The 16,737-nt window shown below is 48.2% G+C and overlaps 1 protein-coding gene across 41 annotated transcripts in view; it reads left to right on the top strand.

Moving 5' to 3' along the window:
• Positions 1-4,785: 4,785 nt before the first annotated feature.
• APTX (aprataxin) overlaps positions 4,786-16,737 on the top strand; it is a 33,137-nt gene continuing 21,185 nt past the window's right edge. For 12 of the 41 annotated variants that reach the window (XR_016210438.1, XR_016210413.1, XR_016210434.1 and 9 more), the window contains exons 1-2: positions 4,786-4,845; positions 10,013-10,080. Coding sequence is in view for 8 of the 41 variants with exons in the window: in XM_089299625.1 (XP_089155751.1) it covers positions 10,038-10,080 (43 nt within the window). In the remaining 33 variants the exon portion in view is untranslated. Of the gene's footprint in view, positions 5,337-8,464; positions 8,571-10,012; positions 10,081-16,737 lie in introns of all 41 variants that reach the window. The other 29 variants (XR_016210429.1, XR_016210436.1, XR_016210440.1 and 26 more) reach the window with 7 other exon arrangements.

Below are 16,737 nucleotides of genomic sequence, written 5' to 3'. Positions count from 1 at the left end.
AGCCCCCTGGTGTCAGAAGAAGCCTCAGACAAGATGTTTTTGGGTATATGAAACTGCAACTAAATCTATGTTTCACTAGACTGTGGGCCTCTCACCACTAAGTAACCTTTATGATTTAGCGTCAGACCTAGCTCTGTCTGCAGAGTCTGTCTGGTCTTGTCCAGTTGAGGCTGCTTCTAAAATACTTCAAGTCAGTTCGCTGCCCTCCTTTGTTCATGCTGCCAGCATCCTTTGTACTGCATCGGTGAGCTCCTCCCCGCTCTCAGCCTTTCTGATCTTGCCCTCCTCCGTGATCCATTCTTCCTCACGGCACCCGCAGTGATCTTCATGAAACAAAAATCAAAGTATGTTATTCCCCAGCCAACTCCTCAGGTTTCACTGATGATGAACCCAGACACAGTTCATAAATGGTTTCATCTCTGAACTTTGCCCAGATCTCCCCAGTTTTCTTCAAGTGGCAACCCCATTGGATTCTCAGTTCCATTGGACTGAAACCTGGCGGCAGTGGTGAGCGTTGTGGCACAGCAGATTAAGCCATGGTTGGGGTGCCCGTATCCCAGATCAGAGTGATTGGGACTAAATCCTGTCTCTGCTTCTCAAACAGCTTTCTGGCTCTGACTTGGTTCAATCCTGGCTATTGCAGGCATTTAGGGGAGTGAACCAGCAGATGGAAGATCTGTCTCATCTTCCCTCTCTGTTACTCTGCCTTTCAAATAAATAAATAAATAAAAAATTTTAATAATAAAAAAGGAAGGGTGATGATAATAAATACATACTCTGCTGTAAGGCCTTTGTACATCCAAAAGGCTATTCTTGTCTCAGCAGCCCCTTAAGCCAAGCCTAATCCAGAGCAAGGCCATATTTATCTTCAATTCTTTTTTTTTTTTTGAAAAAAAAAAAAAAGTTTATTTGAAAGGCAGTTACAGAGAGAGGAGAAAAGACAGGGAGAGAGATATTCCATCTGCTGGTTCTCTCTCCAAATGGCCACAATGACTGGGGCTGGGCCAGGCTGAAGCCAGAAGGCTGGAGCTTCTTCTGGGTCTCTCCTGTGAGTGCAGAGGCCCAGGGACTTGGGCCATCCTCCAAGGCCTTCCCAGGCAGATAAGCAGGACGCTGGATCAGAAGTAGAGCAGTCAGGACTTGAATTTTTGCCTAAATGGGATGCTGGTGCTGAGGCCACAGGTTAACCTGCTGCACCACAGTGTGGGCCCCAATTCTCTTCAATTCTGCGAAGGCTGAGAGAGGTGAGGAAGTTGCAGAAGAGAGGTTTGACTGTAGCATAGGTTGGTTCATGAGGTTTAAAAAAGAAGTCAGCTTCATAACACCAAAGTGAAGTAGCAGGTGCTGATGTAGAAGCTCCAGTAAGCTGTGCAGATCTAGTTAAGAGAATTGTTGAAGGTGGCCACAAGAAACAGCAGCTTTTCCATGCAGGTCCATGTAGGTGAAACAGCCTTCTACTAGAAGGAAAGGCCACCTAGGGATTTTTTTTTCTTCTGGATTTATTTTATTTATTTGAGAGGCAGAGTTACAGAGAGGTCTTCCATCTGCTGGTTCACTCCCCAAATGGCCTAAACGGCCAGGGGTGGGCTGATCTGAAGCTATTAGCCAGGAGCTTCTTCCAGGTCTCCCATGTGAGTCCAGGGGCCCAAGAACTTGGGCCATCTTCCCCTGCTTTCCTTGGTGCATCAGCAGAGAGCTGGATTGAAAGTGGAGCAGCAGGACTCGAACAGGGACCCACATGGGATGCCGGTGCTGCAGGTCAGGGCTTTAACTTGCTGTGCCACAGCGTTGGCCCCATGTCACTCTTTCAACTAAATAAAGCAAATGTTTAAAATAAAAATCACTGTCATTAATCATCAGGAAAACCACAGTAAGATATCATCGCACACCCATTGGGATGGCTGCTATAAAAAATAGGGGAGGATGTTTAGCTTGGTGCTTAAGACACGTGCTCATGTCCCACATCAGAGCTGCTGGGTTTGGTATTTGGCTCTGGCTCCTGACTCCAACTTCCTGCTAATGCACATCCTGGGAAGCAGCAGTGGTGGCTCTAGTAATGGGGTTGAGACCTCTCTCTGTCTCCCCCCCCCAAAAAAAACCCACAAAAAAACCAGAGTAGCAAGTGTTGGCAACAGTTGAAGAAACTGGAACCCTTGTGTGCTATTTATAGAAGACAGTATGGCACTTCCTCAAAATATTAAAATAGAATTAGTTTGTAATCCAGCAATTCCATTTCTATGTATATATATCTCCAAAATAATTGAAAGCAGCGTCTTGCACAGATGTTTATACACCCATCATCATGGGAGCATTATTTAAAATAGTTAATATATTGAAGCATCACAAATGTCCATAGGTGGATGAATGGATAAAGTGTGGTGTATACATCAATGGAGTATCACTCAGCCTTCAAAAAGGAGGATGCTACAACATGAATGACACTTGAGGACATTATAATTGAAACAAACTAGTTATAAAAAAAGACAAATACTGTGCAATTTCACATATATGAGGTATCTAGAGTGGTCCAGCTGATAGTAGGGTTGCTAGGGATTGAAGGAGGGGAAACAGAGAAATGATATAGTTTCAGGTTTTAAAGGAGAGAGAGAGAGAGATGGGGGTAGTACATTTCATGCACTGGTTCACTTGCAAATGCCTGCAATAGCCAGGGCTTGGCAGGAGCCTGCCTGCAATAGCCAGGGCTTGGCAGGAGCCAAAGCCAGAAACTCAACTCTGGGTCTCCCAAGTGAGTAGGAGGAACCAGATTATTTGAGCCATCACCACTGTCTCCCAGGTCTGCACTGGGAGGAAGCTGGAGCTGGAAATCAATCCCAGGTACTCTGATGTGGAATGCAGGTGTGCTAGTGGGCATTTTAACTGCTAGGTCAGATGATTGCTCCTAGTTTCAGTTTTGCAAGAGGAAAACGTTCTGGAGATAGTTACACAACAGTGTTAAATCTGTGAAAGTCTTAAGTGCCTGCCAAGCCCTTTGTCTGGCATTGTGCCATGTGACCAGGCTTTCCTGGCCACTAATATTGACAATGGACTCTACCTAATAAACTGGGCATGAAGGCTGCCAAGTTTCGCACATTATGTGGTGAATAATCCAGTTGCAATGACCCAAACCACTTTGAGATGCAGGGCACACAAAGGCAGTTCACGTAGGCGCAGAGGCTAAGAGAAGTGTAATTCTGAGGGACTGAAGAACTGGCCAGGTCACCAGAGCGGTGTGAAGCAGTTGTGAACCACAGTCTTCAGTCAGGAGGTCTGGATGCTGCTGCGATGATTCCCCACTTCCTGGTGTGACCCTAATGTAACGCTGCTAGCAAAAACGAGTCTCTCCTGTTTCCTCGAAGAGCCTCTTGTCTTGACAGCTCTAGTATTTTCATCATATCCTTGGGTCTCTGCTTTTCCATGGAAGAAAACAGTAGTCCACCTTGATCAAGAAATGTGACTCTTCAAGGCTTGGTTTCTATTGTGTTTGAGAAAAATTACGCACTATGGGGCCGGCGCTGTGGCACAGCAGGTTGAAGCCCCAGCCTGCAACGCCAGCATCCCATATAAGCGCTGGTTTGAGTCCCAGCTGCTTCTCTTCCGATCCAGCTCTCTGCTATGGCCTGGGAAAGCAGTAGAGGAAGGCCCGAGTCCTTGGGTCCCTGCATCCGCGTGGGAGACCTGGAAGAAGCTCCTGGCTCCTGGCTTCGGATCGGCTCAGCTCTGGTCGTTGCGATCATTTGGGGAGTGAACCAACGGAATGGAAGACCTCTTTTTCTCTGACTCTACCTCTCTCTCTCTCTCTAACTCTGTCTTTCAAATAAATAAAAAAGTCTTTAAAAAATATGCACTATGTCTTCACCCATGAGATAGAAGATCTTCCATCTGGGGTGTGTGTGTTTGGCACAGCAGTTAAGATGTCCTCTTACCCCTGTTCCATGGGGTTTGATACTGCCACCCGTTCCTGCTAATATCCACCCTGGGAGGCAGCTGTGATGGCTCAAGTTATTGGACCCTTGCCACCCACATGGGAGACCTGGATTGAATTAATGGTTCTGGGTTTCTTTCCTGGTCTAAGATCAGCTGTTCTGGACATTTGGGGAGTAAACCAGTGGGCGTAAGATCGCTGTCTCTGCCTTTCAAAGAAATGAAAAAAAAATTCTTCCCTCTGCCAAAATACCTTGGAATAATTGCAATACATGACAGGGGTTAGGGAACGTCCTGGAATGGCTTTAAAAATCAGTGCCCATATCATTGATTGTTGCATCCTGCTTCTCTCCCTGACTGTCCAGGAGTTCCTTTAGTGAAGACAGCATTAAAAAAAAAAAATAAAAAAAATCTTAGCAGGCTTCCTCGGCCTCTGCCCGCTGCAGCCCTTTGTCTCCTGAACGGGAAGAAGATGCATTGTAGTTTAGAAAGGGGACGGCAATGCTTCAGCAGGTCTCGTCTGCAGGGGAGATGACCTTACAGGCAGTGAGCTACTGCTTAGCGACGGGAGCGTCAGGAGGCAGCATGGCCGCCTGGAAAAAGCCACGGGAGGGTTTGCTGCCTGAAGTCTCGTGCAGTCCAGACTGAGAGGCAGCGACAAGCGAATGGCCCTTAGGTAGACGCCGAGACAGCTCGTTCGCCTGGGCTAACTGCCAAGACCCACGCTTGGGCCAGTGAGGGACCAGTTGTGGGTGGGCACTTTTTACATCCGGGCATTGGGAGAGCCTGTTAGCCAATCCGCGGAGAGGCCGTGGTGACATCACCGGCCGCGCTGTGGCCTGTCTCGCGACGTGATCCGGCAGCGCCGGAAGCTGTGAGGCACGGCTGGAGTAACGTGAGCGCGTCGCTCTGTGTCGCCGAGCGGTAAGGCAGTGGTAGGCCTGCCTCTCCTGGCTGGGTTGAGAGCTGCGGATGTGGGCGCTAGGTCCGTGCAGCCACTACGCTTGGGAGACGTGTCCTCACGGACGCTCTCGTGGCTGTTGCGTCTTTGAAGACGTTGCCTCTTTCTCCCTTCAGCTCCCGGGCGCCGTTTCAGCAGGCGCTCGCGGTGGTCTCTGCCCCACTTGGCGTTAGTTCTCGCGTGTCCCTGACCTCTGTATTGAGCTTGGACCCAACGCAAGCAGAACACGGACTAATTAGAGAGCGGGCTCTGTCCAACCCAAGGAGGCGGCCCAGCTTGTCGGCAGGGACAGCGTTTCCGCCAGAAGCGCTTTCGAAGGAGCTCGAGGGTCCTTCACAAACTTCTCAGCGGCTCTTAGGAAAGCCAGACCGAGCAAGCCTCTTCCCCTAGAGACCGGGGCTAGCGGCTCAGTACAGTAGAAAGATCTTTCGCATTTGGAAGGAATGTGGTCCAGGTTTGGAGCCTTCTGGGAGTGTGGCTTATGTTGGGAAGTGGGGAGAAGCACAGGTATAGGTTTGTGCCCGTGCACCTTACACGTTGCTGGCCGATCATCTTATTTTATTTATTTATTTAAAAGGTAGAGTTACGGAGACGCAGAGGCAGCGAGAGAGAGGCAGAGACAGGCAGAGGTTTTCCATCTACTGGTTCACTCCCCAGATGGCCGCAGTGGCCGGAGCTGAGCCCATCTAGAGTCAGGAGCTTCTTCTGGGTCTCCCACGCGGGTGCAGGGGCCAGGGACTTGGGCCATCCTCTGCTGCTTCCCCAGGCCATAGCAGAGAGCTGGATTGGAAGTGGAACAGCTGGGACTCAAACTGGCGTCCATATGAGATGCCGGCACTGCAGGTGCTGGTTTTACGCTCTAGGCCACAGCCGCTCCTAGATGATGCCTTTACCCGTTCTCTGCTTCTGCGTTCATCATACCTTCACTGTCAACAAGAACGATGATGGTGTTGCCTGCTTAGTTTTGCCAGACGCTGAGTTTTACACCTGTCTCATTTAGCCCTTGTGACAAACGTAGAGGAATTTTATTTGAGAAGGGTTTAAAGCTTCAGAGGTTAAATAACTTGACTGAAGCCATGCAATGAGTAGATGGTGGAGCCCAGATTTGAACTCAAGGTGTCCAACTTAAGAGCCCTTGAGAGGCCGGTGCTGTGATGTAGTAGGTAAAGCCACTGCCTGCAGTGCTGGCATCCCAAGTGCTGGTTCAAGTCTTGGCTGCTCCACTTCGGATCCAGCTCTCTGCTATGGCCTGGGAAAGCAGTAGAAGGTGGTTCAAGTTCTTGGGCCCCTGCACCTGTGTGGGAGACCCAGAAGAAGCTCCTGGCTCCTGGCTTCGGATCTGCGCAGCTCTGGCCATTGTGGCCATTTGGGGAGTGAACCAGTGGATGGAAGACCTCTCTGTCTCTCTCTGCCTCTGCTCTCTATAACCCTGACTTTCAAATAAATAAATAAATCTTTTTTTTTTTTTTCTAGAAGAGGCCTTGAGGGTCACTACCCTTCAGTGATTTTCTCTAGTTGTTCATTAAAGATTCAAAGATTTACTTACTTGAAAGGCAGAATTAGGTTCACAGGGAGATTTTCCATTCATTGATTCACTTCCCAAATGGCTACAAAGGCTCGGGCTGTGCCAGGCCAAAGCTAGGAGCCCGGAGCTTCATCTGGGTCTCCCATGTGGGTGGCAGGTGCCCACCTACTTGGGCCATCTGCTGCTGCTTTCCCAGGTGCATTAGCAGGGAGCTGGATTGGAAGTGGAGCAGCCAGGTCTTGAACAGTTGCTAATATGGGAAGCTGGTCTTGCAGGTGCTGGCTTAGCTGGATGTACCACAGCACTGGCCCCTGTTGTTATGAATTCTTTTATGGAGAAAGGGTTTTAGATGTTTTCCCTTCTTAGAAAATCACTTAGGTTACACCTATCTGCTTTTCCTGTAGTCTCAGAGGATGGGTTGTTTCTCTGATGAAGGCAAAATTTTTAATCTTCTAACCTTTTTAATGCTTTTTATAGGAGACCTTGTTTTGTTTCTTTTTTTAAAGGTTTTTATTTAATGAATACAGATTTTATATGTACAGCTTTTAGGAATATAGTGTTTCTTTCCCCCATTCCTGCCCTCCCATCCCACCTCCTACTCCCTCTCCTATTCCATTTTTCATTAAGATTCATTTTTAATTCACTTTATATACAGAAGACCAACTCTGTACTAAGTAGAGATTTCCACTGTTTGCACCCACACAGAGACACAAACTATAAAGTACTGTTTGAAGACAGGTTTTGCTGTTAATTCTCATAGTACAACCTCATTAAGGATAGAGGTCCAACATGGGGAGTAAGTGCACAGTGACTCCTGTTGTTGATTTAACAATTAAGACTTATTTTTTTTAAAAGATTTATTTATTTTACTTGAGAGTCAGACTTACACAGAGACAGAGAGAGAGAGAGGTCTTCCATCCGCTGGTTCACTCCCCAGTTGGCTGCGCTGATCCAAAGCCAGGAGTCAGGAGCTTCCTCCTGGTTTCCCACGCGGGTGCAGGGGCCCAAGGACTTGGGCATCTTCCACTGCTTTCCCAGGCCACAGCAGAGAGCTGGACAGGAAGTGGAGCAGCTGGGTCTCGAACCGGCGCCCATATGGGATGCTGGTGCTTTAGACCATGGCGTTAACCCTCTGTGCCACAGTGCCGGCCTCAAGACTTATTTTTGATGTCAGTGACCACCCGAGGTTCTTGACATGAGCTGCCAAGGCTGTGGAAACCTTTTGAGTCCACAAACTCCGTTGGTATTTAGACAGGGCCATATGCAAAGTGGAAGTTCTCCCTTCGGAGAAAAGTACATCCTTCTTTGATAGCCCCTTCTTTCCACTGGGGAAGAGACCTTGTTTTCATTTGTTCTACTTTCTGTCTGTGTTCCATTCATGTATAAAGAAAGGTAGGTTTCTCAAATTTTCCCTGACACTTCTGCTTGTCAAAGAAAGAAGGAAAATTCTTCAGTGATCCATCTTCCTTTAGCTGCCATCCAGTGACTCTGTTTTCCTTCTTATCCAATCTGTTTTAAGATTTATTTATTTATTTGAGAGGCAGAGTTACAGACAGAGGGAGAGACAAAGAGAGAGGTCTTCCATCTGCTGGTTCACTCCCCAAATGGCCGCGATGGCCGAGCTGGGCAGATCTGAAGCCAGGAGCCAGGAGCTTCTCCTGGGTCTCCCACATGGGTGACGGGCCCAAGTGCTTGGGCCATCTTCTGCTGCTTTTCAAGGCACATTAGCAGTGAGCTGGATCGGAAGCGGAGCAGCCAGGACTTGAACTGGTGCCTGTATGGGATGCTGCTGCCGCAGGCAGAGGCTTAGCCAACTATACCACAGTGCTGGCTCCTAATCCAGTCTGTTCTAAGAATATTCTAAATTGTGTCTCTTATCTCCCATTACCTTCAGCAGTCTATCTTTTGGATCTATCATTTTCCTGAAATTTCACCTGGAGGTCATCAGTGGTTGATTATCAAACCAGATAAACATTTTAAAATAAATCATTACTGGATCCCTGTACTACTTTTGACAGTTGATCATTTCACTTGCTTCCTATTCCTTTATTTTCCAGGACAGTTCACTCAACTTCTTTATTCATGAAACATTTTTTGTGATACAGAGTTGAATAAGACAAAGTGCTTTTCTTCAAGGAGCCTGCATTCCAGCTGTTTCTCCATGTATGTCTCTTACCAGTAGTTTTTCCTGTGGGATCTTTTCCTCCTCCCTAAAATGTTGAGCTTTTCAATTGCATATGACTTAGATACCCTTCTGTTTTCATTCTGTACACATGGCCTGAGTGAGCACATCATGTGTCTTAGTTTTTTAAAAAAAATTTTAAATTTTGCCTGCTACATTTTTAAAAAAAGATTTATTTATTTATTTGAAAGTCAGAGTTAAACAGAGAGAGGAGAAGCAGAGGCAGAGGCAGAGAGAGAGGTCTTCCATCCACTGGTTCACTCCTCCAATGGCCGCAACAGCGGTAACTGTGCCGATCCGAAGCCAGGAGCCAGGAACTTCCTCCGGGTCTCCCACGTGGGTGTAGGGGCCCAAGCACTTGGGCCATCTTCTGCTGCTTTCCCAGGTGCATTAGCAGGGAGCTAGATCAGAAGTGGAGAGCCAGGACTTGAACTGGTGCCCATATGGGATCCTGGCATTGTATTCAGTGGCTTAGCTGCAACACCACAATGCATGACTTGTAATAGTTTTATTTATTTGAAAGGCACAGTTATAGAGAGGCAGAGGCAGAGAGGGACGGGGGTGGGGGGGCTTCCATTTGCTGGTTCACTCCCCAAATGGCTACAACGACCGGAGCTGCAGCAATCCGAAGCCAGAGCCAGGAGCTTCTTCCAGGTCTCCCTCACAGGTGCAGGGACCCAAATACTTGGGCCATTTTCTACTGCTTTCCCAGGTCATTAGCAGAGAGCTGGATTGGAAGTGAGGTAGCTGGGACTTTAATCGACACCCGTATAAGATGCCAGCACTGCAGGTGGTGGCTTTACCTGCTACGCAACAGCGCCGGTCCCCTGTAATAGTGTTCTAACTGGTTTCCCGGCCTCTAGTCCTGCTCTCTTTATCTATAGTGCATACTACCTCCCTCCCATCCTGATGGTTTTGGAAACAAATCTGTGTCAAATTTCTTCTTAATGTTTAAAGATCTGTTTATTCATCTGTTCTTTTCTCCGATTCATTTAGCAAATATTTGCTGTCTATTGAATTGGAAAATTCATTGAAACTTCTAAAGTTCCAGCTTCTTAGCTGGTCACCCAGAGCTTTGCCTCATCTGGAGCCTACGTGTATCCCCAAACCCTTCTCCGCCTTATGCTTTAGGTTCCAGCAACGCTGACCTGCTTCTTATGCACCGTGCTAGTGTGCATTTGCCCTTGCTGTTCCCTTTGTCTGGAATCTTCACTCCAATTCTTTTTCTACTTCTTGATCTTCATCTAATTTGGCTGCCCCCTTTAACCTGATTTTCCCATTTTATATGTAGGACATAGTTAAGGCCCACCTCCTCCAGGAAACCCTCCTTCTCACCTACTTTGTCCTAGTTTGTGCACCTCCTTGGTATACTTTGCCCAGACCAATCCCCATACTTAGTGTATTGTTGTAATTGTTTCCGCAGACCCTGAACCTTTTGAAGACAGCTCATGTCTTTTTATTGGCGCTGGAATGTCACAAGGCATGTAGTAGGTATGTAGTAATTTTGATTGAATAATCAAGTGAATGAAACCAAAAGACATATGTTAAAGTGGTTAAGAACCCATCCTTTGGAATTAATTGAAGTCCTAACTTCTGTCACACACTGACTCTGCCATTTGAACGTGTTACTTCTCCAAGCCTCAGCTATGTCTTCCTTAGAATGAGCGTTGTGAATATTAAAAAGAGACAATGTAAGACATTTAACACAGTGTCTGGTACCAAGTATGCTCTTGATAAAGGTATGCTGAACACCAGGGGACCCTGGAGTATAAAATTTGGCCTAGCCAAGGACAGTGAGCTCCAGAAACTTTTCCCCTCTCTGTCCTGAATGGGTGGGTAGTGAGTCAGTCTGTCATAAAGGAGATGGTGATCTCTTTTGGAGGGTAGAATTACATGCAATTCCTGCTTTTCACCTAAGTAGGCTGCCCTTTTAACCTTTGTCATAAAGAACTGTGATAGTAGTTCTGTAAAGAAGAGAAGTCAGCTCAGTGGAGGCCTCAATGAGAAAATAGGGTTTGAAAATTGAGAATGAAGGCCGGTGCTGCAGCTCAATAGGCTAATCCTCCGCCTTGCGGCGCCGGCACACCGGGTTCTAGTCCCGGTCAGGGCGCCGGATTCTGTCCCGGTTGCCCCTCTTCCAGGCCAGCTCTCTGCTGTGGCCAGGGAGTGCAGTGGAGGATGGCCCGAGTGCTTGGGCCCTACACCCCATGGGAGACCAGGAGAAGTACCTGGCTCCTGCCTTCGGATCAGCGTGGTGTGCTGGCCGCAGGGCGCCAGCTGTGGTGGCCATTGGAGGGTGAACCAAAGGCAAAAGGAAGACCTTTCTCTCTGTCTCTCTCTCTCTCTCACTATCCACTCTGCCTGTCAAAAAAAAAAAAAATAAATAAAAATTGAGAATGACTTGAGTTTTTAGGAGGCAAAAAGATTATAAATTCATACCATAAGACTATATTGGGGAACATGAGTCAGTACATTGTACTTGAGGATTGTGTAAGTGTGTGTGTGTGTTTGGGGGAAGAGAGGAGAAGGAGAGATGGTGAATGGGATTTATGTTTCCTTATGTGAAACTTATGTTTCCTTATGTGAAAAGGAGCATAAGAATCTTCTGCCTGTGGTGCCGGCACCCCGAGTTCTAGTTCCGGTTGGGGCACCAGGTACTAGTCCCGGTTGCTCCTCTTCCAGTCTAGCTCTCTGCTCTGGCCTGGGAGGGCAGCGGAGGATGGCCCAAGTGCTTGGGTCCCTGCACCTGCATGGGAGACTGGGAGGAAGCACCCGGCTCCTGGCTTCGGATCGGCGTAGCGCCAGCCTTAGTGGCCATTAGGGGAATGAACCAACGGAAGGAAGACCTTTCTCTCTGTCTCTCTCTCACTGTCTATAACTCTACCTGTCAAATAAAAAAGAAATAAAAGGAGCATAAGATGAAATAACCTTTATGGGGTTAGGGTGTGCGAGTCTTCATGCCTGAGGGATCTGGGACTGATCAGGACTGGGAAAGTTTCTAGGCTGTGCTGGACTTTATGGTTTTTTGGTAGTCCTCAGCTACCTGTGATTACTTAAGTGAGTTTTGGAAAGTTCTAAATTACATAAAATATATAGTTCCTGTGTTGTACTAGCTACATTTCAGATGTTCACTAGTCACATGAAGGATGTCTTGTTGAATAACATAAGTTTAGGACATTACTATCATTCTAGAAAATTCTTTTTTTTTAAAGATTTATTTTATTTTATTTGAAAGTCTGAGTTATACAGCGAGAGGAGAGGCAGAGAGAGAGGTCTTCCATCCAATGGTTCACTCCTCAATTTGGCGGCAACGGCTGGAGCTGCGTCGATCTGAAGTCAGGAGCCAGGAGCTTCTTCCGGGTTTCCCATGTGGGTATAGGGGCCCAAGGACTTGGGCCACCTTCTACTGCCTTCCCAGGCTATAGCAGAGAGCTGGATGGGAAGTGGAGCAGCCAGGACTAGAACCGGTGCCCATACGGGATGCCGGCGCTTCAGGCCAGGGTGTAAACCTGCTGCACCACAGTGCTGGCCCCTCCAGAAAATTCTGTTGGACAGCACTGTTCCACATTATCAGATTTTTGACTTCGTGTGGCCTATCAAATCGCTTGAATCTTTGGAAAATACTTAGAGTTTCTAATCAGTCCCCACAACTCTGGAATTAAAAGAATAAGGCTGAAAACTGGAGAATTGGTCGGCGCCACAGCTCAATAGGCTAATCCTCCGCCTGTGGCACTGGCACACCGGGTTCTAGTCCCGGTTGGGGCGCTGGATTCTGTGATTCTGTCCCCTCTTCCAGGCCAACTCTCTGCTATGGCCCGGGAGTGCAGTGGAGGATGGCCCAATTCCTTGGGCCCTGCACCCCATGGGAGACCAGGATAAGTACCTGGCTCCTGCCATTGGATCAGCGCAGTGCGCCGGCTGCAGCACGCCGGCCGCGGCGGCCATTGGAGGGTGAACCAAAGGCAAAAGGAAGACCTTTCTCTCTGTCTCTCTCTCTCACTGTCCACTCTGCCTGTCAAAAAAAAAAAAAAAAAAAAAAAAAAAAAGAAAACTGGAGAAATTTGGATTCACCCACATAGATGTGAGGGTGTATGGGATTATCCAGCAGGAAGAGCAGAGCACTCCGCCTAGGAAGAGCTGGAGAAGGGAGGGAGAGTGAAGGAAAGAAAGAGAACCTGAATAGGGTTTTCAGCTGCTCATTCACTGGAAAACACTTTCTGTATGCTGGCCGTATGCCAAATATTATGTGAGCGCCGATACACTGAGAAGCAATGATGGACATAACCTCAGCTATCATAGAGCTTGTAGTTTATGGAGTTTTACTGGAGGGACTGGCTTGAAAATTTTATTTATTTATTTATTTTTTATTTATTTTTTGACAGGCAGAGTGGACAGAGAGAGAGAGACAGAGAGAAGGGTCTTCCTTTGCCGTTGGTTCACCCTCCAATGGCCACCGCGGCCGGTGCACCGTGCTGATCCGATGGCAGGAGCCAGGTGCTTCTCCTGGTCTCCCATGGGGTGCAGGGCCCAAGCACTCGGGCCATCCTCCACTGCACTCCCTGGCCACAGCAGAGAGCTGGCCTGGAAGAGGGGCAACCGGGACAGAATCCGGCGCCCCGAGCGGGACTAGAACCCGGTGTGCTGGTGCCGCAAGGCGGAGGATTAGCCTAGTGAGCAGCGGCGCCGGCCAATTTTATTTATTTTTAAAAATATTTATTTATTCATTTATTTAAAGTCACAGTTAAACACAGAGAGAGGAGAGGCAGAGAGAGAAAGAGGTCTTTCATCTGCTGGTTTAATTTCCAGTTGACTGCAATAGCCGGAGCCGCGCTGATCTGAAGCCAGGAGCTTCCCCTGAGTCCCCCATGCGGTGAGGGGCCTAAGAGTGGAGGGGCCCAAGGACTTGGGCCATCTTCCACTGCTTTCTCAGGACATAGCAGAATGCTGGATCCGAAGTGGAGCAGCCAGAACTCGAACCGGCGCCCATATGTGATGCTGGCACTGCAGGTGGCGGCTTTACCCGCTATGCCACAGTGCCGGACCCTGGGTTGAAAATTTAAGAACACCCATCCTTCTGTATTCATATTCTAAAACACTTCACTGCCAGTAGTTGCAACTAGAGGCTGAAGTGGGCCAAAATACTGCTTAAAGCAGTGGTGTAAGTATTATGTAGTGACTGCTTCAGCTTCTCAGGGAGTAGTAAGTAGGAATGATCATAACTTCAGAACTTTGGAGGGAATAATGTATGTGTGTGCTTGTGGACAGCAGGGGGTAGCTCTCTCTGTTTTGCAACAGCCAGCCTTGATCTGAACTGTCCATTTGATTCCTCCTGTCCCTGCTCTCAAACTGCTCTCCTGGCTTCGTTTATTTTCAATATTAGTAGTTACCACGTGACTGACTTCTCCATACCTATGAAGCCATGCTTCACTTTGAGGCCCATTAGCTGCTCATTCATCCATTTCATATGCACTGTACTAGTGTACAAACTAACTAAAGTATTAAAAAGTGGGACCTGTAGCACTGCCATCATTTGAGGCCCCAGGTTTAGGATTTTAGATTCACAACTAGGGTCTGGTGCTTGTGGTATAGTGGGTAATGCTGTCCCCTGCAGTGCCAGCATCCCATATGGGCACCCGGTTTGAGTCCCAGCTGGTCCACTTCTGATCCAGCTCTCTGCTATGGCCTGGGAAAGCAGTAGAAGGTGGCCCAAGTTCTTGGGCCCCTGCACTTGTCTGGGAGACTTGGAAGAAGCCACTGGCTCCTGGCTTCGGATTGGTGCAGCTCTGGGCATTGTGGCCAACTGGGTAGTGAACCAGTGGATGGAAGACCTCTCTCTGTCTCTCCTTCTCTCTCTGTGTGTAACTCTGACTTTCAAATTAATAAATCTTAAAAAAAAAATTCACAACTGACACTTTGTACTCATGTGTCAGCTCATTCACAGTGACCTGCAGAACTGCCTCTTGGACTTCTCTGGCCCACTCATATATTAATGGCTTTAGGATGATTGCTGACTCTAGATTTCTCCACTCTTGCCTGCCTATATGCAGCAGTTGGCAAAGTTTTTGAATTCTGTTGTTTCATCTTAGTGTGGAGCTCAAAATCTGGCAGTTGTCTCCTATTGATTATGTTAAATCAAAACTTTTCAGCTTAATGTTCTTTCAGCGCCTCTGCCTTGGTTTGTGACTCAGGCAGCTTCTCTGGTTCATGCAGCTAAGTCTGTATGATGCGTCTTTACCTGTGTCTTACCATTTCGGAAATCTGTGCCATCATCTGTGCCATTTAAAGTGGAATGCCCCTTAGGGCTGGCACTGTGGTACAATGGGTTAAGCTGCCTGCGATGCCAACATCCCATATGGGCACTGGTTCAAGTCCCTGCAGCTCCACTTCTGATCCGTTTCTCTGCTAATGCACCTGGGAAAGCAGCAGAAGGTGGCCCAAGTGCTTGGGCCCCTGCACCCATGTGAGAGACCTAGAAGAGTCTTCTGGCTCCTGGCTTTGGTCTGGCCCAGCCCTGACCATTGAGGCCATTTGGAGAGTGAACCAGTGGATGGAAGGTATTCTCTGTCTTTGTGTCTCTCTCTCTAACTCTGCCTTACAAATCAATCGATCAATCTTAGAAAAAAATGAAATGCCCCCTTCTACTCCTTGTCTACCTTATTAGTCCCTTTGGCTCCTTGCTTTCTCTGAGTGGTTTCTTGGGAACTTTGCTGATTATTATTATTTTTTTTTTGACAGGCAGAGTGGACAGTGAGAGAGAGAGAGAGAGACAGAGAGAAAGGTCTTCCTTTTTGTTGTTGGTTCACCCTCCAATGGCTGCCGCGGCTGGCGCGCTACGTCCGGCTCATCGCGCTGATCTGAAGCCAGGAACCAGGTACCTCTCCTGGTCTCCCATGCGGGTGCAGGGCCCAAGCACTTGGGCTATTCTCCACTGCACTCCTGGGCCATAGCAGAGAGCTGGCCTGGAAGGGGGGCAACCGGGACAGAATCCGGCGCCCTGACCGGGACTAGAACCTGGTGTGCTGGTGCCGCAAGGCGGAGGATTAGCCTAGTGAGCTGCTGCGCCGGCCTTGGTAGGCTTTTAACTTAGAGTAACTGAAGAGAGTGCATTACTCTTCTGCTCTCTTGCCACTTTTTTAGATTGTTTTTAAAACTTAAAAAAGCACCACCGGTGCCGTGGCTCAACAGGCTAATCCTCCACCTTGTGGCACCGGCACACCGGGTTCTAGTCCCGGTTGGGGCGCCGGATTCTGTCCCGGTTGCCCCTCTTCCAGGCCAGCTCTCTGCTGTGGCCAGGGAGTGCAGTGGAGGATGGCCCGAGTGCTTGGGCCCTGCACCCCATGGGAGACCAGGAGAAGCACCTGGCTCCTGCCATCGGATCAGCGCGGTGTGCCGGCCGCGGTGGCCATTGGAGGGTGAACCAACGGCAAAGGAAGACCTTTCTCTCTGTCTCTCTCTCTCTCACTGTCCACTCTGCCTGTCAAAAAAAAAAAAAAAAACAAAAAACAAAAAAACAAAAAACTAATTCAATGCTCACATTAATCCAAGTGCAATGAATTTATACTTCCTCAGCTCTCATTTGCTTACTCTGTCTTGCATTGTTTTGTCTTTGCAGATGGTAATGAAACCCTGATTTTTAAAAATCTGGGGGCCAGCGCTGTGGCTCACTTGGTTGATCCTCTGCCTGCGGTGCTGGCATCCCATATGGGCGCCTGGTTCTAATCCTGGTTGCTCCCCTTCCAGTCCAGCTCTCTGCTGTGGCTAGGCTAGGAAGGCAGTGGAGGATGGCCCAAGTCCTTGGGCCCTGCACCCACATGGGAGACCAGGAGGAAGCACCCGGCTCCTGGCTTTGGATCGGCACATTGCATTGGCCGTAGCGGCCATTTGGGGGGTGAACAAATGGAAGGAAGACCTTTTTCTCTGTCTCTGTTTCTCTCACTGTCTAACTCTATATGTAAAAAAAAAAAAAAAAAAATCTGGCCTTTTTCCCCCTTTGTTCATTGATAGAGAGCTTGTGTAGCGGGCTTATATGCTGTCTTGGCTGCAAGCAATGTAGACTGGTTTGTGAGAGACTTGAGCATTGATAAGGTTCTTCAGTCTAGGGAGGTGTTTGTAAGCTCTAATACTACCCCTCCCCATATTTCCCTTTGT

The sequence above is a fragment of the Oryctolagus cuniculus genome, chromosome 1 (assembly GCF_051225735.1).
Source record: "Oryctolagus cuniculus isolate XC-2025 breed Fujian yellow rabbit chromosome 1, ASM5122573v1, whole genome shotgun sequence".
Classification (NCBI taxonomy): Eukaryota; Metazoa; Chordata; class Mammalia; order Lagomorpha; family Leporidae; genus Oryctolagus; species Oryctolagus cuniculus.
This window is presented reverse-complemented; position numbering and strand designations above follow the sequence as displayed.